The following is a 23,931-nucleotide window of genomic DNA, read 5'->3' on the forward strand; positions in this document are numbered from 1 at the left end:
ATCCAATATATTTTCAAATCAATTTCATTAAATATATCATTTACAAAGCATATCTGCATATCTGCAAGCAGATTACTCATCAGTTGTTGTGGTTTTTGAAGAAGGTACAAGAGCCAGTAATATCTGCCACTTAGCTATATATATGCTATTATCAGTAAAAGCTAGGGTTAGCCTTGTAACTAACCAGCAATTGAGCAATGAAACCTTTGCCGGTGCAGCTGGAAGGCACACCTGCTACTGCAACGCGAAAACTGAACAGGAATGTTGATGCGGACGAATACAGGAGCAGTTAATAACATGCACAGCGTCTCTGTGCCTGACTGCCTGGTCGCACCAAAGCAGCTGCGAGGCATTCAAGGATATCTATGAATCTATCTCCCCAGCTCACCTACCAGCCGGATTCCATTTCAGCTGGCCGGCAATAACCCACGTCACGGACGATCTCGTTCTCTTCTTTTTGAACGAAGACGATCCCGTCTTCTTCAGACATCTACCAACCGGTAATTAATTTCCTCTTGTTTTTACAGAGTTGGGTGAGGTGATCAAATCATGAATGAAAATTTTGTAATGGTTGTTTCTATAACCTTTCTAGAATTCTAGTCTAGTCTGGCCTATATACTGCTTTTCAGAACATTTCAGACATCGGCATAATCTTTAAAATCATCTCCCAAATTCTATATTTTTAAAATGATACAGTATTATGAAATTTTTTTTGTCAATCTACCCCTACAATTTTCATACATCCTTTTTTTTTTTGAAGATTGACGTTTTTTTATATTAAAAAGCATATCTAAAACGTTATGTTTTCATGACCGGCCGGAGCACTTAATTTTCTTCTCGATTGGAACATTCCTACAGGAAAACTGCAGCGCACATGCATGCTCATCAAGAAAATCTAATAGTTTCATTGAGAAAAAGAATTAAACGAAAGCTATAATGGCCCGTGTACAGCTCGTTGTCATCGCTATCGCCACCGACGATCGATGATCTCTTCCATGGATTCATTTGGAAAAACGTCGAAGGTGATAGCGGTATGTACCATGTAGACTAACGTGAACTGGAGGTATGATGAACGACTTTGCCTCTTTGCCCGGAGGGAACTGGCGAGTGATGACCTACTTAATTATGCGGTCTCAGGCTCTCCTCTGGTTGTTACCCAGATCGGTCAGCATCTCCTCTTAATTATTGTTTAACGAACACTGCTGGGATTCTGTAATCTAATGTAATGTTCTTATCCTTCCGAGCAGATAGTTTGTCCGGGTTTACTTGTCGAGTTCCCTGGCTGAGGAATCTGGAGTACAGGTCTACAAGATCGATGTAAGCATGCTAGCTACCTGAAATCGATTTTCTGATCGAGAATGTTGTCAGCAAATTATCTAGTTGTTGCCCTGATAATTGATAGGTGAGAGAAATGCATCGTTACATTTAGAAGCAGCTAAAGAAGGCTACAATAATGTCTAACAAGCGCGAACGAAGACATGGATGATCAGCGGGAACAAAACCATGGCCATTTGCGAAATTAGTAGTTCATGCAAAACGAAGACATGATCAAGTTTTTTTCAACAACTCGAAACGGTACTTGTTATCCATTATTAGCATGTAGTAGTATGTTTTATTTTAAAAAAAACTTATATAAAAGTATTTTTTGGGAAATCTTTAGATTTATAATAGTTCATACTATATAAGTAATTACTTCTTTTCTAATATATTAGAATCTATGATTGGATAGGATATTTTAGCACTACAAATCTAAACAGACGCCTATCCAGATTCGTAGTATTAGAAAATGTTCTATCCGATTTTTATATCTTACGACGGAGAGAGTAGTATATGCTAATGATTTTTCCTTTTTCAATCCGAGAACAGCTCCAGCCGAAAGCCCGAAACTACACATTAGAAACTGGGACTAATATTAGGCCATGTTTAGTTCACACACAGAAATTTTACACCCTGTCATATTGAACGTTTGAACACTTGCATAAAGTATTAAATATAGACTTAAAAATAATTAATTACACATATTGCGACTAATTTATGAGACAAATCTTTTAAGCCTAATTACTCCATGATTTGATAATATGACGCTACAGTAAACATTGCTAATTACGGATTAATTAGGCTTGATAAATTCTTCTCGCTGTTTACTGACGGATTCTGTAATTGGTTTTTTTTATTAATGTCCGAACACCTCATACAACGTGACGCGTCAAAACTATACACCCTTATATCTAAACACCCCCTTAACTCGGAAGACCCTACCACGAATACGACCTCTCAAATCTTTTTCCCTATTAATTCAAGCTCATCACTGATTTGATAAGACATTAAGATAGCACTGCAGCTGCACCAGAGACAGTACTAACCTCGTCCTGTCCTGCCAAAGTCACGAATTAATAATGATCACGTTGCCCTCTGCAAACTGCAATTTGAAGCAAATTAAAGATTGTGAAAGTTAGGCCGCCGAATCGCTTATTTCCCTTCGGATTGGGCTGATACAGCGATATCGTTTGGGCTGATACACACGCACGCACGCACGCACACGTACACACACAAACCATGATGGGCTCTAACTCTAAAGCCCATCAGACTCAAGCAGAATGCAGATCTGAACCGCAAAAACAGCAACTCCCACCGCACGCGCGCGCAACTGCCCCGCCGAACCGGTCTCCGTGCCGGCTGTTTTGGCGCCAGTTGCTGCCCGCCAACCACGCCAACCAAACTCGCCAAACTGCCCAAACCAGCCTCGCCTCGCCGCGAGCTCCAGCTTCGCCCGCATCAAAAGCGCCTCTCCCCTCGCCTTCTCCCGATGGGCACGCAGCGCATCACGAAGCCCCCGCGACGATCCATCCATCGATCGCGACGCCGAGGGAGCGAGCAGCGCCGGCGGCAACTCCGGTAGCTCGCTCGCTTCCCCGGCCCGGCCGGAAGATATGGCCGATCACGCCGTGGTGGTGGACGACGGCGGTTCACGAAGGATGAGGCCGGCGTCCCTGTCGTCGTCGTCGGACGCCGAAGACGACGACGCCGGCAGCAAGAAGCAGTTCCTGCGGGCGGCGGGACGAGCGCTGGAGGCGGCGCCGCCCGTGCGGCGGAGGCCGGGGAGGCCGTCGCGGCCGGTGAGGATGTTCCACACCATGTGCCGGTCGCTCCCGGTGCTGACGCCGGGGTGCGGGCGGCTGCAGCCGGCCGGGGCGGCGTGCCGGATCGCGGCGCCGTCGCGGCTGTCCCCTTCCGCCTCCCTGATGTCGAAGCTCGTGGCGTCGGCCTCCACCGGCGCCGCCGGGGCGTCGCGCCGGCGCATGACGGGGACGCTGTTCGGCTACCGCGACGCCCGCATCGCGCTGTCCCTGCAGGACAACCCGCGGTGCCAGCCGACGCTGGTGGTGGAGCTGGCGCTCCCGACGCACGCGCTGCTCCGCGACCTCGGCACCACCGCCGGCGCGCGCATCGTGCTGGAGAGCGAGAAGCGCGCGGCGGACGGCGGCGACGGCGCCGGCGCCGGCGCCAGCTCGAGGCGCGAGCGCGAGCAGCAGGACGGGTGGGTGCTCGAGGAGTCCATGTGGACCATGTCCTGCAACGGCAAGAAGGTGGGGTACGCGGTGCGGCGAGACCCGACCGACGACGACATCGCCGTGCTGGAGACTCTGTGGGCGGTGTCCATGGGCGGCGGCGTGCTCCCCGGGATCTCGGACATGGACGGGAAAGACGGCGAGATGGCGTACATGCGTGGGAGCTTCGAGCACATCATCGGCTCCAGGAACTCGGAGTCGCTCTACATGATCAGCCCGCACGGCGGCGACTGCCCGGAGCTCGCCGTGTTCTTCGTGAGGCTATGAAATTAATACACCACGCGCGTGCATGGCCATCTCTGTTTATTTTTTTAAAATCTCTTGCTACCTCCGGCCACAAATACACATTTGAAAATTTTAAACTGTTAATTAACATCTCACAATGCTAGTATGTAAAAAACGTAAAATGGAATTTACAGGTATGTCATGAAAATCACACGATCACTAGCTAAATTTGAAACATCTTTAACAACTCGAGACACCCGGAAAGATCAGATCAGCCAACAGTCAACACACCAGTACACATGAGGGGATATTACAATAGTCTCCATTTGATAGAAAATCGAAGCCCCTATATTACAGATTCTAGACCATCCAATATACTCCGAGACTCGTACACTCTTCTCTAAAACATACATTTCGGGCCTCGTCAGATGGATGTTTGGGCTGAGACTTTTCAGCTAAAGCCTATTGAATCGCTTATTGGGCTGATGACCACCAGCCACAGAAAATCCTCATCAAGCCAATTAAGCCAATCAATGGTTTTTCTTTAGCTTAAGGGAAAAGTCCAACTTTGTCTGATTAGCCAAAACTCTTGGCTTACCGATGAGGGCCTTCTTCTCCCACCCTGACAAGCTCGTTGATCTCCAACGATGGCAGCAGCAAATCCGAGTTAGGTATCAGGATGAGGTCAAGGTGGAAGGGGGTAGTTCCCCTAACTTATGGGGATGATCGTACGTGTGATGCGCTAGCAAAACTAATGGCGGGGAACTATTGAAAATGAGGAAGACGGCGAGGTAGGAATGCCACCTCGTCATCGTCAGCTTGAGGTGGAGAGAGGCACGGAGGCCTATAGAGGGAGGTCTAATGGGCCTCACTAGCCCCGTTAGTGCCTTCTAGTGCTGGTGAGGTGTAGCGCCCGTTCTGTCGTGGCGCCTAGCGGAAAAATTATCTCTTAAAAACCCTAATTGCAAAATTTGTTTCTTCGCTTGTTGTCTAGTGTCCGTGCCCTCTCAAGATCTCAATCCCCGATCTATCGTCGAGTTCAATTCCGAATCCAAATCCTTCCAAATCAAATCCCTCCGCAAAAGTCTAGTTTGCCTCCCCCGGGGTCGATGGGCCGAATTTCTCTCGGCCCATCTCCCCCTCTCCCCCGGCCCCTCCTTTCCTCTTCCCCGGCGCGCTCTCTCTCCCCCTCTCCCTCCGCTCCGCCGCGCGCCCCGCGCGCGTGCGCGTGAGCCGCCCGCGCCGAGCCGAGCCCTTCTCCCCGCTCCCCCGCTGCCGCTCCCCGCGCGTCGTTCGCGCGCGCGCCCGCGTGGTCGTCGCCCGCGTCGTGACTGCGCCGTCTGTGCCGCCCGGCCCCGCTGCCCTGCCGCGCCTGCAGCCGCTCGGCCCCGCAGCCAGCGCGCGTGCCCGAGCCGCGCCACTCCATCCGCCGCGCCCTCCCGTTGTTTCCCGCGCGCGCGTGCCGAGTGGCCGACCGCCTGGTCGCCGCCGCCGTCACCCTGTGCCGCGCTAGCCCGCGCCTGTCGCCCGTGTCGTCGCGCCGCTCCAAACCGCCCCGCCGTCATCGCCATCGTCACCGCCTCGGCCCCGCCACTCCCGCGCTAGCCTCCAAGGGACGGAGGCAGAGCCTCCCTCCTCCCTCTGCCGCGACGCCTCCACTCCCTCCTCCTTTTCCCGAAGAGGCAAGGGGACAAGCCCCTTTCCCCCCCTCCTTTTTCCCCTTTTTCCTTCCGCCGGCGTCATCCTCCCTCCCTCCTGTCGCCGTTTTGGCCGCTAGCCGGAGCGCCAGCTCGCGCCTTGACCGCCAAAGTCGGTTTCCAAACCGACATTGCCGCCCCCTATAAGCCCCGGGCGCCCTCCCTTCCCTTTTCCCCCATTCCTCCCCGTTTCTCGTCCGCGCCATTGCCGCCGTCTTCCAAGCTCTGTCTCGCCTCCGCCGTCCTTCGCCAAGCGCCGGGTGAGCCGGTGCGTTCGAGGACGCGGAAGGGGACTCCGGGCGCGCCCTCTCCTTCCTCTTCCCCGGCCCGAGGCCGGAGAGATTACTCCCGCGCCGTCGGCCTCTCGTCACAGCGCCCCGACCCGCACGGTAGTGCCTCTCTCCGTTCTTCCTCCTCGCTCCATCTCCCCCCCTTAGTTTTCGGTGGTAGCACGAGTAGCCTCCCCGTAGCTAGCCGGTGCCGCCCCGACCCTTGCCGTCGCTCGCCGAGTGCTCGCCGCCGCCGCCGCTCGAGCTCCGTAGCACCCGCTCGTCGCCGGCCTCGCTCGGCGTAGCTCCGCCCAATCCGACGCTAGCATCGGATTCCCGTAGCCGCGTAGATGCTCTCGCCGCCGGGAATTAGCCCCTCGTGACCTCACCGCCGTTTCCCCCTTCTTCCGCCGCCGGTTGTCGCCGCCGCAATCCGCCGCCGACGAACTCCCTCCGGCGAATCCGAGCCGTTGGCTCGTCTCCTCTCGTCCTGTGCAACCACCCGGTGTGCTCGCTATTGCCCGTATCGCCGTGGTTCGCTCCGCCGCTCGCCGCTGTTGTCCGCCGTCCGTTCCGGCCGGCGTCGTCGTCTACCTCCCGCCAGCCCACGTGGCAGCCACGCAGGCGCCACGTCGTCGCCAGCTCAGCCGAGGACGGGAAGGGCCGACCCCGGTCAGCCCCTCCCGTGCGCGCGTTCCACTGCGAGCCATGAGGCTGCGCGTGGGCCCGCCGCATCCGTTCCTCCGCAGACCGCGCGCGTGCACCGCGTCCCTCCCCCGCCCGCGCGCGTGCGCCGCGTGCTCCCTCCGCACGGTGAGCCGAGCCGCTGACAAGCGGGTCCCACCCGGGACCGCGCGTGGTGAGCCCAGTCCACCGGCCCTCTCTCTCCTCCCCTCCCGCGCGCGCGCACTTGGGCCGCCTTGGGCCGGCCGGCCCATTTAGCTCGGCCGGTCCGCTCCTTTTTCCCTTGGGCCGCGCCCTAGCCGCCCGAGGAAAAGTCTATAATCCCTCCCTCCTTCCTTTTCTTTTCTTTTCCAAAAAGGATTTAATTAAATCCTTTTCCTTTAGACCAAAAATCCAATAATCTTAGAAATTCAATATCTTCCTAACCGTAAGTCCGTTTGACTCCGTTCAACTTCCAAAATTCCTCAAATCTCGAGATCTATCTAATGGCACGCTTAGAGGTCATTAATAGGTCTTTATTTTCGCCGTTTGTTGAGTTGTCCCGTTTCGCGTGTAGTTCCGGAGCCCGAAGACCCGCAGTGCGAGGATTACGAGGATCAAGCTCCAGATCTCGAGCAAGGCAAGCCACCTTTGAACATCTTGAGCCTATATTTGAAATTTAATTATGTTGCTTGAAAATTATTATGCATTGATAGGATCGCACTTAATCTGTTGTCCCGTCTGCAAGGCAGATTGGCAGATCTACCTAATTTGTTGCATTTGATCCTTCCTTTGTTAATTGTGATACCATGCCCCCTTGCAACCATCTAGTTGCGTCTCGATATTCGTGCACCCAGTGCGAGTATCGACGGACGCCTTCAAACTTAAAATCTGAAAAACAACTTGGGTAAAACTTGGGTTTTACAAAAGACTTGGAAAACCCGACACCTAGGTCGGTGCTTGTGAACTAAATGAATTTCCAAAACCGCGGACCGGGGAACGTACCGGGTGTACGGTTTCCCGCTCTTGCACTTAAGGACCGTTTCCTTGGAATTTCATCCAAACATAAGACAAGTACGACCACATGGGTGGAATGGGACACCCCTGGCTGAGTAACTAGCTTATCAGGGGAGCCTTGATGCCGAGAGACATATGGATTCGCCGGGGTGGTGTCGGGGAGGACCCCTGGGCTTCCTGGCACAGTATGGTCTGGGACCTAACCTGTTGTTGGTCTGGGACCCCTCTCGTCGGCATATGGTAAACCTGTGTCGGCTTTGGAAATGCCTTGTCATGAAAGCTTGGAGGTCTCCCGACGTGGCTGATCCCCACGGGCTGGGTGATCCGGGTTAGTAATGTCGTGTGGGTAAAGTGTACCCCCTCTGCAGAGGTTAACTAACTGTTCGAACAGCCGTGCCCACGGTCATGGGCGGATGTGAGGTGATTCCTAGCGTAGTTTTGTTTGACTACTGCTTGTGAAATTGCTGTTGAGAAAAGAGGTTCGATGTTTGAAAAATCTGTAGCTGATGGGATCAGCTAGGCCCGGGTGGCCGTTTGAAAAGTTGTTGGCCCGGGTGGCCGTTGAAAAGCTATTGGCCGGGTGCCAACCTTGTTTCAATTCTAAAGACTGATACATTGCACATACTCCGTTCGGACGAGACGCACTGTCTCATCCATGTCGTTTGAGAAGCACTCACTTAGTTGTTTCAGAAAAGAGTTCGAATAAAATCAATTGCAAAAACACCAGCCTTTCTTTGAAGCCTGCATTAAACACCTTATTTCCCCTGGCTTGCTGAGTACTCCCGTACTCACCCTTGCTCTATATAAATAATCCCCCCCAGTTGCTGAAGAAGATGAAGCGGATCCGGCTGATGAGGAGTTCTTCTAGGAGCAAGCCGGCTACGAAGAGTTTTAGGGTTTCGGCCTAGTTCCCAAGTCGCGCCTGTGATGTTTGGTCCAAGCCGTGGCTTCCGTTTCCCTTTTGTAATGCAGTTGTGAGCTCGGGATCTGTCCGCAGCCCAACATGACTGTACTTTTACTCTATAATAAAGAGACCTCTGTTGCTGTGATATTCTGTCTCCCTGTGATACCAGCACTGTTTCCTGGGACTGGTATCGATTAACAGGTTAATTTGGAGCGTCACGGGCTAGTTCCGGTCGGCACTAGTTCGGGGCGTGACATGAGGCCAGCCAATAGCGCGATTAAGTGATGGTGGTGGAGAAGGGGGTCTAGCAGAGGGGGCGGTGGAGAAGTGATAATGTTGAGACAGAGGAGGAAAGAGAGAAAGGGTTTGGGTTGGTGGGTAATACACGAATTTTAAAGCTATCCAATATTCTTTTGGTATTCTCTTACATGTCAAGTATGAATTCAGATATTTCAACTGTTCAAAATTTTATCCTTTTGCATGCAACAGAGCCACAGACACAAAGGGTAGATCTACAATGTTTAGGTGTCGCCGCGACACCGATCATTTTTGGACAAAAACTTATGATTAACCTGTTTATTTATATACTCCCTCCGTCCTCTAATATAAGGGATTTTAACATTTTGCTTGCACTGTTTGACCATTCGTCTTATTCAAAAAATTTTAAAATTATTATTATTATTTTACTTACTTTATTATCCAAAGTACTTTAAGCACAACTTTTTATTTTTTATATTTGCATAAATTAATTAAATAAGACGAGTGGTCAAACAATACAAGCAAAATATCAAAATCACTTATATTATGGGACGAAGGGACTAGGATAACACTATATCTAGCTAAGCATAAATAGTATATTATGACGCCGATATTTATATTATGTTATCATCGAACCAATTTTCTGAATCCACACAATGTTATATCATATTGTAGTATAAATCCATTTCTCTTAAATTTGTAATAATTGATTATACCCTAATAATTTTATTGTTTTCCATGAGTTAACTTCATTTTCATCTTAGTACAGAAACTAACAACACCTAGGCGTCAACTCATATGAGCCCCGCGCATGGCTCCCCACATCGTTCGCCGTTGACACGTAACCTGCAGGCTCTAGCTACATCTGCAGATGCAGAGGCCAAAAGACAGCAGCTATAGCTGCCCCTGCTCATCTGCTGCAAATGACGCATGGGCTAGCTACCTAGGAGTAGGTCGCATGCATGCATGCATGGCGTATACTGAATACTGATACGGTGACTGGCGCACACATAATACTGGCTGGTGTACAGTGCCGCGCGCTTTTGGTCAGTGCTTTACTTACATTTTACTCGGGGAAACTATTCTAAAACTCTGAAGGAGATGTTCACTCGTTATTTATATGACACTTATAAAAAAGTATATTAACATGTGATTAAATTTGTTTTTCTTTTTATAACATGTAAAAGTTGAATTCTAACTTATTTGTTCGTGAGATGATATGTCACGTGTTAATACATACACTTTCTATTTTTGTATTTATTTTAGCGACATGTAAACACCAAAGGAACATTCTTTCCTGAGTTTAAAATCCACTCTCTTTAATTTACTTCTACAGCGTCACGCAGTTCCATAAACTAGAATATCCCCAGCAATAACACAACCAGACGGGACACATGAGCACATACAGCTTGGGTTGAAAATAACGAGAGAAACAGCGCTTCGTCTCGACGACTGCGCAGTTAGCGGCGAAGGCTTTTGGGTACTGCGATTTGTTAGTGTTTCTGTGCTTGACTGGATTGGATTATGCAAAGCTTAATTAGATTCAGAAATTAAAGCCTACTAAACGCGACGTGCGATGCACTAGCTACGGCAAAGTTAAGTTGCCGGCCGCTGCCCCTGTCTCCCTGCCTGTCTGCTGGGCCGGCCGTACCCTGCAAAGTGCAAGCAGCTAGCATCCCATCCATCCATCCATCCATGCAGGACTCACACGGGTGCATGATCGATGCAGCTAAAATGAAATGTCAAAAGCTTCTCCAGATTTTCCTTCGTGATATGATGCTGACGGTAAAGTAGTGTACTTGGAAGACATCGATCTCACATCTCTCGTGGAGTACGTGCATATATACTACGTGCATCATGCAGACAAATTACCTGCACATGAAGGCATCTTAATTTGCAAAAGAGTAAAGTGTACGGACGGTTCTTAAACTTGTAAAGGTGTCATTTAGATCTCTAAACTCTCAAAATGCATATTTAAATCCTAAAACTTGTCATAGTGTGTCATCTAGATCCCAAATCGCCACAACCCCTTCAGAATTCTACGTGGCGCTGATGTGGCATGCCACACGAACATGACGTGGCATTATTTTAACTGACAAATGGGACATTTAATTTTTTTCTTTTTCTTTTTTTCTTCTCTTTTGTCCCCTTTCTTCTCCTTTCTCTGTGATCCGTACAGAAGAAAGAAAAAAAAAAGAAGAATGAGAAGAAAACGGAAAAGAAAAAGAAAAGAAGAAAGAAAAAGAAAAGGACATGTTACGTCCATGTGGCGTTGCCACATCAGCGCCACGTAGGATTCTGGAGTAGACGATACACTTTGACAACTTCTGGGACCTGGATATATATTTTGAGAGTTTAGGGACCTATACGACACAACCCTATACCGCCAACGCACTTTTGTAGCATCACATACGCACATGTATCAGCTGCCGCGGTTTTGCTGTGTAACTAATCACATACATTGGGCGAGGAGAGATTAATTATTAATATATGGAGTATATGATGTGCCGCATCTTGCACTGAAGTTGAGGTTTTTGCATGGAATTGAACAAGCGCTGGAGAGATTCTTGGGTCTTTTCTGGGCGTCAAAAGGACAAGCCCTATGCTGCTATGCATCCATGATATCTCCCTACGAGTCAGAGCTCAGGGCATGGCAATATGGCATGGCAGCGCCCATGCTCCTGCAGGGGGCTAGCTAGAGAGAAAACGACGAGATAGCTAGCTAGCCATGCATGCATCTTCACCTGATTAAACTAACCCCATCACTCTTCTGCCTGCGTGTGTGCTGTGCAAAGCCGGCTATAAAATCACTTGCAACTCCAGTGCGAGAGCCCTTGGGCGACCAGAGAGGGAGAGGTTCCGGCCTGCTACCTCCTGGTCTCCTCTCTTCTATCCAAGTTTGAGAAGGCCAGAGATATATGCATGCTTGCTTGTATCATGTGAGTTCATGCGCAAGCATGGATATCTAGCTCTATTACTGCATGCATTGGTGTTAATTAGTAGGTGCATGCATGGCATCCTCGTCAATCCTGATTGATGTTTTGAACAACTGGTAATAATCTCGATCTCACACAGTTCTTGATTAATTATTCAGTTCCTGCGATTGTTGTTCTTGTCTAGCAAACATGCATGTACTTCTGAATTTACTTCGGCTTATGGTTTTCAGGTTATGTCTTTCACTTCATGCACGCGTGCGCAAATGATGTATATAGGTTTCAGGAGATGAAGTGCTCACTACTGCTCGGGCAGGTAGCTAGCAGTGTCGGCTGGAGCCATGTACATTGCTGATAGAGGCCGGCGAGCGGCATTGTTGCCGGCTGGAGAGAGGCTGGCCTTCACGCGGTGAACCAAGCTAGGATAGAAGAACAAAAAATGGGTCATGTGGCAAGCAGCTTCTGTTTATTTATTTTTCGTTTGTTCATGCTGTTTGATTGTTCTCTACTTAATTTGTACGGTTGTACCCAGCTCCTTACGTAGTTGCAGGCATTAACTACGTACTCTGCGGTGTTGAAATCTATGGAACTTCGTTTACGAGCCGAGCTTCATAACTGATCTGTGTCTGATGTCATTCAGAAAGTTTCTTATCTCAGTTGGATATTTATTGTGTGTATTGTTTCTTTCTTGATCAGATTACTCGATCTATGAGAGCATGCATACGCTTATGTCTCTAGATCTTTTAGTACACACCGAATAATAACACAACGCATATGAATGCATGGTTCCCCCAAATGTATTACTAGTAGTTGCAAGCTGTAAAGCTAACGAAATTGGTAGAGCCAGTTCTTAATTATAAATGTGTGTATGCATCACATTCTAGATCGAGAAGATATTGCATCTCCATCCACATAAATGTTTTTTTTTCTTGAAAAGCCGAATGCACGGCAATGAATCTCATAGTGCAATGTCACTTGATGTGACGCCGCTTCATGTACAACAACTGCCTTACGGTCAGAGCAACTGATTTGATTTTTCTTTCGTGGAGTAGAAAAACCATGTACAGTACGTGTACTCCGTGGTACGTACATGATCGATTCAGATACCCAATCTGTATACGTACTGACATGAAATGAGCTGTGTACCATGCGTTTTTTTTTTCAGAAAAAGTATAGTAGCCTATCAGATTTTTTTTATTCGGCCCATCAGATGGCCTGACGGTCCAGATCTTAGCCGATCAAGCCTACGCTACATGGGCTATTGGGCCGTAGCCCATAGATGTCTCAGCCGTGGGCCTGGAGGATTTCTGCCCATTAACTTCGCCGTCGCCACCTATGCGGTGATCGGGGTTTTTGTTTATTTCCTCTCTTTTTTGGCAGAGTGACTAGTACATTTTTTTTAGATAATGGAATGAACATTTCGGCCTTTGCTCATCAAAACTACAGCCAATTATTATAATGTATCACTCAAACGAAGAGTGTAGTTCATAATGAAATTAAACACACCCAACAAAATAAAAGACCAAACAGAGATAAGGAGTACACATTTATTCAAGTCTATTTGTAAATCTCCATCCATAGTTTGCAAAAAGTTGCATAACTGTCGTCTCAAGCCTGCGACATGCAACCTTCATAAGCTCTCCATCATCTTCATACTTTTGCAGCTGTGCCTAACACCGGAGCCAATATGTTGCCCTGAAAATTACCTGCAAATATGAGATAGATGGTGATTTGTCAAATATTATATCATTCCTACTCAACCACAGAGTCCAACATATGGCAGATGCTCCTACAAGTATGAGTTTACTCTTCTTCTTGTCAACCCTCAAAAGCCAACCATCAAACATATTAGATATGGTTCCAGGAAGGTATAAACCAAATGAGAACTGAACTGCTCTCCAAATAAATTTTGCATAATGACAATCTATAAAAAGATGTTGAATGGTCTCGTTTTTCATACAGACACAACATCTTAAACAATTAATCATCATCTCATACAATTATTCCAGTCGTTTTAACTTTTAATAGCCTGGATCGATCTGTGCTGGTACAAAAGAGAGCTAGCAGCCGCACTTTTCATAATTGTGCAAGAAAAACATAATTACAATGCTTTCTTTTTCAAATTATTATTGTACTTTTATTGGATCCCAAAAAAAAAAAAGCACTCCGGCCGGGTCGGTCGAGGGTGACCTGACCTTATAACCCATCCACCTTTGTTTAGGAAAGGAACACGCATCATTAGCCAAAAAAAAAGTCCATTTTCGATCTAGAAGCTCACAGTTTCTTTTCTAAAATTTCCCCAATTCTTGAATAAAAAACTGTGTTCTAACTCAGATTGAGAGTTCGGGAGGAAAAGGAACAGTACGTGGGCCCCGGCCTAATCCTCCCCGAACTTTTCGGACAAGTCCATGGGCTGTGTTTTTTTACAGCGGGCGAAAATGCGAAACGCATGTACGCATGTGTCACACGTGAGGAATCGCGAAGATTCCTAGCTGTTTCGAGGCAGCTGTGAACAACGGCAATACGACGTTGCTCATGTGACCCCAAAGATCCGGGGAGACATGAGTACTACTGCTGCAACAAATTAACAATGCGATTTCGCCAACTAATTGTGATCCCATGCAATCGATTTTTGATTTTTGCATGATGAGACCATAGAATTAGCAGACCGCATGCATAGATCGGAATGATGTGGATCAGAAAAATGCAGACCAAGCGCAGCAACGTAATCTGAATACGCGATTCTTCCTGTGAAAGCTGACGCGTTTGGTGACCGGGACACACACGACCGTTCTCTGTATAAATAGGACGCTCGGCAATCGATCCAGGCATCCAGCAAGCAGGCAAAGCAAGCAGCGAGCCAGCTACTGATCAGCAGCAGCTAGCTAGCTCAGCAAACACTGAATTTTGCGAGCTCCAGATCGAAGCAAGCAAGCAAGCTAACTCCCATGGCCAAGTTCGCTGCTCAGCTCAAGGACAGGTTTCTCGGCCTCGTCGAGCGCGTCGCCGGCTGCGGCCGCGGCGCCGGAGACAAGGGCGTCAAGGAACCCACCAAGCTGTCAACTGTGCAGGTAGGATGCCCCTGTTAATTTCTCAGACTGCCTGATTAATTTTACAGTCGTAGTGCAAATCCACTGGCACCATTGTGCTCATCTCACAGGATTAATTCCGTTACTTTTGCAGCGCGTCGAGATTAGATCAAGAGATCCTAATGTGTCTGGAGGAGAAAAGCCACCGAACAACTAATCAACGCTGCACTGAAATGATATGATGCCGTTGCTTTGCCTTGGTGATTTTCTAATACGAAGTAGTAGTAATTAAATTTGATGTGTGCGAGTACTTTATTCCTCTTCGCGTTGTAATTAAATTTGATGATTTTTTTTGTCACTGGGTTCCTTTTGTAACTCCAGGAGTGCATATGAGTGTGTGCTGTTTTTCTGTAACGTCCGTGATTACATCAAAATTTGAGTAAAGTTGTTTTTCCCTACCGAGACGTGGAAGTATAAAATTTCTGTGACCACGAGCATCACAAAATGTATGAGCCATTTCAGATCAGACAAAGACTCACTGGAAAAATGAAATCAAACTGGGCGACATATATATGATACTACAAGTAGTACTCTAGCACTAAGCTGCTATCTGATCATTATACTCCCTCTGTCTCGTTGTGCACGGATGGTTAAAAGTTGTGCACGGAAAATCATGATTGCATTTAAAATTGAATAGAGGGAATAAGTTTTAAAATTTAAATTTTAGCTACGACATGTAAATTGAAGACTAGACAATTGAGCAAGCCTTTAACAATATTCACTTAAACTGTTAATGAATTTAAAATTTAAAACTTGTAAGTGTTCTGCAGATCTATCTTGAAATGGGTTTCCACAATCTCATGAAATTATCAGATTTTTATCCTTAATTCTAATAAAAACTTGTTATTAAAGTTGCATCTCAAACACCGTCAAAAAAATAATATCAAATATCATATATCCAGATCATTTTGCTTGGTAACACCGTAAAATTGACGGACTTAAAAAAACCATCATATGTTGATATGTGGGCTCGGATCCTACAGTTATTCTCATGTACAATAATATCCCATTTTCATGCAACCCCTGCTGTATATATGTACATATATAGACCTTTCTTTAGAAAAGAATAAGTATGTACGAGTGTACGCTTTGTAGCACAAACGAGCAACAACCCATCAGCGGATAGGAGGACACATATACTTTTTTTTTTAAAAAAAAACGAACCGCACAAGACAGTGAAGTGCGAGTTTCATGTATTATAAAGCGTATATCGATCGAGTGTTCCAGTCGTAACGACGAACATGCAGATACCATCATCTATCATAATCCGTGCATGCATGGACCATGCATACATCATGCACCACCCACATGCTGCTCTGGTCGCTCCTCGCCTGGGCCTCCACCACTGATCGATATGCATGCGTGTCGCGCATGTGGAATTACGAGCTTTCCTTGGCTGTTCCGGGCCTCCTCATCCCTGCGTCCAAAAGCAAGCCGATCGAGGAAATCGTGAGACGATCAGATTAACAACCAAAAATTATCAAGGCGAGCAATACTACTAATTAATTAATCACGCTTGATTATAGTATTAGCCTGCATGCCACAGACATCGTATCATAGAGGGGATATATGGTTAACATTTAGTTACTCTCCACCTCTTCCTCCTTTTCCATTTCCTCCTATTCTTTTCTCTCTTTCTTTAATAGTGTCAGTCTTGCAATGTCTCTTTGAACGAATAAGATAATGCAACAGAGAATGTCATTAGATCTGCGTGCTCGCGTCGCCCAACCATATGATACACATGCGGGGTGACCGAGAAATTCTGATTCCGTCGCGCGGATCTGAATTCAGACGAAAACATAAAAAGTTAACTGAACTTGTTCTGAATATCCTTGCACGCGCGTGGGCCTCGCCTTGGCTGGCTAAAGCTTGCGAGTTCGGTGGCTCCAGCCGCGTATAAATGGGGCGCCCGGTGACGGCGAGAGGACTCACTCACTTCACTCACTCGAAGCAGCGCAACGAAGGCGACGAGCTCACTTGGTTGCAGTTGCAGTAGTAGCTCTTGCTGTGCAGTGCAGTGCAGTGAGCGTTTGAGGAGAGGTAGCAGTAGTAGCTGTAGTTCAGCTTGTGGCAGCTCCCATGGCCAGCTACGCGGCGCAGCTCAAGGACATGTTCTTCGGCCTCGTCGAGCGCGTCACCGGCTACGGACGCGGCGAGGACAAGGACGTCGCTGCAGGTAAGCAAAGCTTGCCGCTCTGAAAAACTGAACTGAAAACCCCATGCTGATAAAGGGAGTAGAGCGACTGAAGGCAATAAATCTCTGAAGAAACTCAAGAACCTGATATTTTCAGATAAAAGGATTGAGGCTGCATATGTGAATCGACCTGTGAAGATTTACTGATGCTGCATGAATGCTAATGACGTGAAGGTTTTGTTTGCTGTTTCTGCAGGTGTAGATGAGCCCAGCAAGTTGGCATCTGAAGAGGTTGCAGTAAGCAGCGAAGAGGTTGTGATTGTACAGCGCAATGAGATCAGATCAAGAGGCGTAGATCCCTCCGTGTCAGGCGGGAAACAGCCAGGGATCAATGCGGCCGGTATCTAGAGGGGATGATTTGATGAACTGAACAACTGTGTCCCCTTGAGTTCTCAAGTACTACTAGTAGTTTATATGATTGTGAGCGTGCTGTGTTACTACTATTGTTTGCTTGTGTATCTCAACCTCACTGAGTTCCTCTCTGTTCCAGTGTGTTTCTCTGATGTACTTGTCATCATGCATGGTTCATGATTACCAGTAGTAATTTGATGAACCTCTTCTTCATGCTATATCTTTTTCTTTGGATGGCAAGCTACTTTATGCTTCTCAAAGCTCATGTAAATAATGTTTTTCTAAAATATTACACGAGATACCTACGCACTATCATCACACACGATGTGCCCCAATAATACCATAACACACAATTAAAGAAACCAAAGTGAAGGCAATGCTCTTTGGTCGTACAATGGAGAGAGATTTCTTCAAAGAGACTAAGGGGGTGTTTGAATCTTCTGAAGATGAACACAAATATTAAATGTTTCACGCAAAACGATATGATAATAACATGTGATTAATTGAGTTTTAATTATTACAAACTTGAAAAATAGATTAATATGATATTTTAGAACAACTTTTATATAGAAAGATTTCGCATGAAACGCAATGTTTAGCAGTTTGAAAAGCGTGTCACGGGTATCTAAAAGTTTATCCAATTTTTGTTGAAGAAAAGAACGTAATCTTAGAGAGGACCTTAGAGAGTGTGTCATTGCTATCACTCGATCAGATTATTATCTGGATGGCTACTGAACTGTACTATTGATAATGACTTATGAGCTAAAGGATCATTTGGGCCCAGTTCTTTACATCTGGACCTGGTGCTCTGCTTGTTCACATGCATCAGAAATAATGTGCCCTGCCTTTTGCAGCAGTGGTAAGCCTTTTAACCTGGGTGTGTAGCGCAGCAGGGGGCAACTTGGCCATGGTGACCGCCAGTAGATGATTTCTGGAGAAGAACAGTCCTATCCATTGCCAATAACTGTTGCAACTCCTGGCCTCAACTTTTTTATGTGATCATCACCACTGCAACACCAACCAAAATAACAGACTGATAGCAGCAGCAGCAGCAGCAGCAGCAGCAGTGATTAGTGATCAATATAAGATTTAGAAACTAGATTAACACTATAACTATGCATACCGAGATTATTACTGATCAAAAGTTAGAGCAAAGAAGAGGATAATTCCAGATCTGGAAGTCAGCATCCATTCATCCAAACCAGACTTACTACCTGAGTCCCCTGACAAAGTGACACGTATACCAGTTCTACCCAGTAACTCGGGAGAAAAATGGGTCAAAGGCGTACGAAACCCACGAATAAACGAGACCCGTCGGATGTAAAACGGACGGTGGAGAAGGCGCCCTTATCCTGCCGCGCGAAAGCGCCATCTGCGTCCGAGAAGCCCGCCACGTTTGGTGCGGCCCACACACAGCCCATGCCGCCCTGCGTCTCGGCGAAGCAACGGTCACGTCGTCTCGCCGGCGTCACCGGGGAACGCGACAACCGCCGGCGAAGTTGACGGGAGGAGAATCCGGGATCCCCTCACCACCCGACGAAACATTTACCCGCGTCGAGCTCTTAGACGAGAGCGGATTGGCAGTTACCGTGTCTCGCGGGGCAGTTTCACCGGGCGGTGAACGGCCACCGTACCGCGTCTCGCGGTGTCTCCGGCCACTCGCTGTCCCCGCCGAACTTTCAAAAAGGAGGAGGAGGAGGAGAGGTGGCCGGCTTCTGAGAGGAGGAGAAGTCAGTGATTGCTCGCTCGTTTTTCCAAGAAACCGGCCGGACTCGAGCGCTCGTCAAGTCCGTGTTCCAGATCGAGTTTGTAGAGCCATGGCGGCGGCGGCGCGCGCGATCATATGCGAGATGGCGCCGCAGAGGGGGGCGGCGGCGGCGCCGGCGGCGCCGGCGCAGCAGAAGGCGACGACGAGACGGGACGGTGGGAAGATCATGCTCCAGCCACGCCTCTGCACGCTCCGGTCGTACGGCGCCGGCAGCGGCGTGGTGGCGCGGAGGCGGGTGGTGGAGGAGGAGGAGAGCGGCGGCGGCGGCGCGGGGTCCTCCCCGTTCTTCGCGTCGCTAGCCGACTACATCGAGAGCACCCGCAAGAGCCAGGACTTCGAGACCATCTCCGGCCGCCTCGCCATGGTAAGCAAGCGCGCTCGCCACCACCTTAGCCCGTCCATGACTAACCGTTTCTTCCCTCTGTCAACCTCGCATGCAGGTGGCGTTCGCGACGGCGGTGGCGGTGGAGTTGACGACGGGGAACTCGCTGTTCAAGAAGCTGGACATGCAGGAGATCGAGGAGGCGGCCGGGGTGTGCCTCGCCGTGGTCGCCGGCGCCGCCGCGTTCGCGTGGGTGTCCAGCGCGCGCACCAGGATCGGCCAGATGTTCACGCTGGGTTGCAGCGCCTTCGTCGACTCGCTCATCGACAACATCGTCGAGGCTCTCTTCTCCGAGGGCGAGCTGCAGGACTGGTCCGACGACGTATGAATCGACGTCATCAGCAATTCAGTATAGATCGAAATGATATACATGTATAGATATGCGTATAGTTATATAGATGGTATACTATAACAGCATGATTAGCAGAGGAAAGTATAGATCGATATGATATGATATGATAGATCAGCTGCATGTGTGAAGCAAACTTTTGCAAGTTTCATGATTTCATCATCGTCGATTCACAGACGCATGGCGCATGCAGAGATATGATTCAGATCATCAGATGGGATCCGGCCCACAGGATAGGATGCAGATCTAGATGGTTCAGACTTAGAATCATCGTACACAGATCCTGTAGATGGTTTTGGAAGGGTTCGGCCTATCATTACAACTTCGCAATCTGCATGGGAGTTCATTAGTCTGAATTCTGAGAGCAGATCTAAGGTTTGTTTTTTGGTCTAGCAAGGGAGTCCTGAATATGGCTGTGAAATGTGTATGTCTCTCTTCAGTGTATATATATACTGGGGGTTGATTGATCAGCCCCTAAAGTTAACTGTAACTAGAACATGTATCTTCTGAGGAAATAATAAATTCTAGAGTCTTGAGACTACGGTAAATTATGCTGCAGTGCTTATGCTTCGAATAGTTTTTTTTTTCTTTTAAGAACATTAGCTTCAAGGGAATTTCTATTGCACCCGCACCCAGCACACAAAATATGAATTCTTGTTTATGAAAAAAAAACATGGAATACACAATATGGTACTTTGTCTGTTTTTCAAATGTATGACACCGTTGACTTTTGTACATCTATTTGACCATTCGTCTTATTCAAAAATTTGCATAAATATGCAAACAATAATTCCCTCCGTTTTTTTAATATATGATGGCATTGACTTCTTAACAAACATTTCATTATTCGTCTTATTCAAAGAAAATTATGCAATCATCATTTATTTTATCGTGACTTGATTTATTTTCATATGTTCTCTAAGCATGAGTTAACATTTTTATATATTTTCATAAAAAAAATTGAATAAGTCGAATGGTAAAACGTTTATAAATAGTCAACGATATCATTTATTTAAAAATAGATGTAGTAAATCATTCGGTGGTTTATTGTTTACAGTTCTAATCCCTCCGTCCAATAAAAACCAACCTAGTACTAGATGTGACACATCCTAATACTACGAATCTGAATATAGCTCTGTCCAGATTCGTTGTACTAGATGTGTCATATCCAGTCCTAGATTCATTTTTTGTGGGATGATGAGAGTATACTGCTTCAATATCATTGCCGAGCAACGTGGGTTGAATTTCAGGATTCAAGTGTCATACACTAGAAAACACATATCCTTTTTCTTCATATCTTGACTTTTATATTTTTCTCATTTTCATCAATTTCAACCGTGTTAGGACATTCAACGTTCCATTACAATCAAGAGGCATTCTCTATGGCTTCGATGCAGCCCAAGACACTGGCCTTCTGCGACATGGCAGACATGAGAGCTTCATGAGCTGCTTTATTGTTCTTCAGAAGTGATGCCGAAAATAGGACCTACAAAACCAGAAGATTCAAAAAAAAAAAAACTCTGCATTAATCGATATGTAGCACGATTTGTGTCTTCTAGTTCAAAAATTAATAAACAGACAACTCACTGCCCATCTTGTAAGGTTTTGTTGCTGATCCTTGGTTAATGGCGGCTTAGTCCGGTTTATGAATCTCTAAAAGCACAGAAATATGCATGTGTTCATGCATTTATCATGAAATATCCCGAGAACACCTTGGAAATATAAAACTAAAAAAAGGAGATGATGAATTCGTGAATCACCTGAAGGGTGAAAAGATCTGCCGATTGACCGACAACTTTGTCATATTCTAGACCTTCAGCAGCGAGCCCTGCCATTGACACTACAGCTAACCTGATACAATATCCGTTATTTATTTTAGTGGTGTTTTTGGATGTTTCGTCAGTGTAATGAGCACATGTAATTTGTATATTTGTGTTGAATCAGAAACTATGAAGCTGATACAAAATAAACATGATTCTAAGAAAAAATAAATACAATACAGACTACAAGCATAGCGAGTTTGACAGAGTTACCTGTCTATTTCCTTTTGATCAAGCTGGCCACTGTATATTAGCTTTTGCAATTGATCATCTATCAAGTTAACATGCTCCTTTCCAATGTCCAAGGAATATCCCAGAATTGGTAGTCCAATCAAATAGGCAACTAATTTTCCAGGAAAACTAGTCAGTAAAAACCTATTTTCAGACATACTCCTATTGCAGGACTGGAGACATACCCAAAAAATGAGCAGCTTCATGCCTAGCAATTCTCTCCTGATAGTCAGGAAAAACAGTTGAAAATGCACCAATTGCTGCTTGCAGAAGACTGTGATGATGGAATGGAAAATTACAATCTATTCATGATAAAGTTGCAACATATTTTCATTGAGTATTCATAAAACAGATAGTGTTATTTGTCATGCCATAGGTAGTCTATGTCGAGTGATATGTAACATTAAATTAATTAATCTGACAAGTTTCGCTGCTTGAATATCCATTTAAAGAATCTTAGAAGATGTCAAACATCTGGATTGTTTGATGCCGGTTCTTCCAAACTTTCACAGGCTTATTAGCAGAGACAACAAACACATACCCGGGAGAAATACTTCCGATAGCCAATACTATCAATGAGATGCTTCCAATCAAGTAAGGAACGAAAAAGCCCCAATCCTGAGATAGAGATATATCATAGGATGTTTATTAATATCACTAGAAAATTATTTTGCAGGAACCTGTGACCGAAGCCTAATGCACTTATATCTTGTAAGGAAAAAAAAAAGGATTATTTTTATCAATCCAGAGTAGCACAAAGAGGAGGTAGCAAGGAAATACCCCAGGAAGCTGGCCTGCAAGAACGCCTAAGAATCCGGTTGAACCAACAACAGTGAACAAAAATGCTGCCTGCATGATCACAACAAGGAAAATGCAGGATTATGTTTCTGAACAAATTATGGCACTACTACTATTCTTCTGCATATGCAATTTTGCAATGCTTGATTCCAGAATTCCCACAAAATCACGTTGCACCATTGCAATTTGCAAATAACTAAACAAAGTTACAGATACATTTTTAAGCTGTGTAGCAAGCCTTACATCATTTCTGACACTCGGAATCGCCAGGTTCTCAGCGTTCTTTATCCCAAGCGTGGTGAGCTCTCGCAGAGATGTCTGTCACAATTCATAAAAAAAAAAAAAGAACACCAATCAGTTCAAGCTCCCATGCAACCGCATTGACCCAAAACTCTACCTGACGCTGACAACAGAAGTAGGGAAGAATGCTCTCTGCAACTGCAAATTCGAAGCGCTTGGTGCTCGGGAAGATATCGCACTGACCGTGCGGCGCGACACGTACGGCTGCGAGCTCCACCGCTTGGCCCACCCGAGCTCCTTCAGCTGGTCCATCGCCTGCTTCACTTCCTCGCTGTCCTTCTGCTCAATCCCCAAGTCCCAATGGTCTTAGCGCACACGCTTTGCAAGCACTTGTCTACATGTTCAGATCTCAGAAATGGGAGGAGGCATATGCACCTTGTCGATGGCGGCCTGGAGCGCCTTGAGGTCAACCCCGGGCGCCGCCGAGGAGGAGGCGGCGGCGGCGACGCGCCGCCATTGCCGGTGCGGCGCCGCGGCGATGAGCCGGAGTGGGTTGTGGGGGTTCGCGGTGGGCGCGACGAGGGCGGCCACGATCGCCATGGCTGTCTCCCCTGTCTGTGCAGCTGAGCGCCAAGCGGAGGGGATAACTCAAAGACTGGTCGGACACGCGTCGCGTCTCGGGTTTTCGGCTTGGTTTTTTTGATCTTGTGTGGTTTGGATTCTGTGCGCCGTTGGGCTCGTGTCAACGTGTCACCCGTTGCGCCTCCGGTGATCTCGTGCGATTGTGCTACTCTCCAGAAGATCTGAGCCGCACGTTGAGGACTGAGGAGCTCTCTGCAGCAGCGATCATGGATGAGTGAGTGATGTGTGCAAGTTCTAATATGGAAGCTGTAAAGATCAGGAAGAAAATGTACGTACTCTGCTATACAAATTTTATTTAGGTCCTGTTCAGTTGGTGGAATGAAAATTTTTGGATATCATATCGGACGTTTGACCGGATATTAAAAAAGGTTTTTAGACACGAATAAATAAACTAATTTCATAACTCGTCTGGAAACCGCGAGAAGAATCTCTTGAGCCTAATTAATCCGTCATTAGCACATGCGGGTTACTGTAGCATTTATGGCTAATCATGACCTAATTAGGCTTAAAAGATTCGTCTCGCGATTTACAT

General features: G+C 46.9%; 4 protein-coding genes and 2 long non-coding RNA genes across 6 annotated transcripts; 4 read left to right on the plus strand and 2 right to left on the minus strand.

Annotated features, from left to right (window-relative positions):
* The first annotated feature begins 2,726 nt into the window (after positions 1 to 2,726).
* LOC4337155 (protein MIZU-KUSSEI 1) lies at positions 2,727 to 3,938 on the plus strand. Its single transcript, XM_015779767.3, has one exon. It carries the CDS (start codon positions 2,931 to 2,933, stop codon positions 3,834 to 3,836), a length of 906 nt encoding a protein of 301 aa, XP_015635253.1. The 5' UTR covers positions 2,727 to 2,930; the 3' UTR covers positions 3,837 to 3,938.
* Positions 3,939 to 11,231: 7,293 nt separating this feature from the next.
* LOC107276866 (uncharacterized) lies at positions 11,232 to 12,150 on the plus strand. The gene is made up of 2 exons (XR_001545276.3): positions 11,232 to 11,654; positions 11,769 to 12,150. It is a non-coding gene; the product is annotated as an uncharacterized lncRNA (long non-coding RNA).
* A 3,650-nt stretch (positions 12,151 to 15,800) lies between these two features.
* Positions 15,801 to 18,430, minus strand: LOC136356343 (uncharacterized). The gene is made up of 2 exons (XR_010741074.1): positions 18,043 to 18,430; positions 15,801 to 16,041 (listed from the first exon to the last, which is right to left on the minus strand). It is a non-coding gene; the product is annotated as an uncharacterized lncRNA (long non-coding RNA).
* LOC9267479 (uncharacterized) lies at positions 16,469 to 17,387 on the plus strand. The gene is made up of 2 exons (XM_015778052.3): positions 16,469 to 16,800; positions 17,015 to 17,387. Exons 1-2 carry the CDS (start codon positions 16,704 to 16,706, stop codon positions 17,164 to 17,166), a joined length of 249 nt encoding a protein of 82 aa, XP_015633538.1. The 5' UTR covers positions 16,469 to 16,703; the 3' UTR covers positions 17,167 to 17,387.
* A 155-nt stretch (positions 18,431 to 18,585) lies between the features above and the next one.
* LOC9269237 (stress enhanced protein 2, chloroplastic) lies at positions 18,586 to 20,216 on the plus strand. Its single transcript, XM_015778051.3, has 2 exons — positions 18,586 to 19,301; positions 19,378 to 20,216. The coding sequence occupies exons 1-2, from the start codon at positions 18,987 to 18,989 to the stop codon at positions 19,645 to 19,647; spliced, it is 585 nt and encodes a 194-aa protein (XP_015633537.2). The 5' UTR covers positions 18,586 to 18,986; the 3' UTR covers positions 19,648 to 20,216.
* Positions 20,217 to 20,874: 658 nt separating this feature from the next.
* Positions 20,875 to 23,463, minus strand: LOC4337160 (uncharacterized). The gene is made up of 10 exons (XM_015778969.3): positions 23,193 to 23,463; positions 23,001 to 23,096; positions 22,761 to 22,835; positions 22,500 to 22,568; positions 22,261 to 22,337; positions 21,905 to 21,993; positions 21,702 to 21,831; positions 21,429 to 21,519; positions 21,256 to 21,321; positions 20,875 to 21,154 (listed from the first exon to the last, which is right to left on the minus strand). The coding sequence occupies exons 1-10, from the start codon at positions 23,355 to 23,357 to the stop codon at positions 21,035 to 21,037; spliced, it is 978 nt and encodes a 325-aa protein (XP_015634455.1). The 5' UTR covers positions 23,358 to 23,463; the 3' UTR covers positions 20,875 to 21,034.
* Between the last annotated feature and the right edge of the window lie 468 nt (positions 23,464 to 23,931).

Source organism: Oryza sativa, chromosome 4 (assembly GCF_034140825.1).
Source record: "Oryza sativa Japonica Group chromosome 4, ASM3414082v1".
NCBI lineage: Eukaryota > Viridiplantae > Streptophyta > Magnoliopsida > Poales > Poaceae > Oryza > Oryza sativa.

What these genes read in the sequence shown, in the direction of transcription:
- LOC4337155 (XM_015779767.3), top strand. Translation starts at nt 2,931, where the DNA reads ATGGCCGATCACGCCGTGGTGGTGGACGACGGCGGTTCACGAAGGATG.
- LOC9267479 (XM_015778052.3), top strand. Translation starts at nt 16,704, where the DNA reads ATGGCCAGCTACGCGGCGCAGCTCAAGGACATGTTCTTCGGCCTCGTC. An exon ending in GGACAAGGACGTCGCTGCAG is followed by an intron (nt 16,801 to 17,014) that starts GTAAGCAAAGCT and finishes CTGTTTCTGCAG; the next exon opens with GTGTAGATGAGCCCAGCAAG.
- LOC9269237 (XM_015778051.3), top strand. Translation starts at nt 18,987, where the DNA reads ATGGCGGCGGCGGCGCGCGCGATCATATGCGAGATGGCGCCGCAGAGG. An exon ending in TCTCCGGCCGCCTCGCCATG is followed by an intron (nt 19,302 to 19,377) that starts GTAAGCAAGCGC and finishes CCTCGCATGCAG; the next exon opens with GTGGCGTTCGCGACGGCGGT.
- LOC4337160 (XM_015778969.3), bottom strand. Translation starts at nt 23,357, where the DNA reads ATGGCGATCGTGGCCGCCCTCGTCGCGCCCACCGCGAACCCCCACAAC. An exon ending in TCCAGGCCGCCATCGACAAG is followed by an intron (nt 23,097 to 23,192) that starts GTGCATATGCCT and finishes GGGATTGAGCAG; the next exon opens with AAGGACAGCGAGGAAGTGAA. An exon ending in GATCAAAAGGAAATAGACAG is followed by an intron (nt 21,520 to 21,701) that starts GTAACTCTGTCA and finishes ATATTGTATCAG; the next exon opens with GTTAGCTGTAGTGTCAATGG.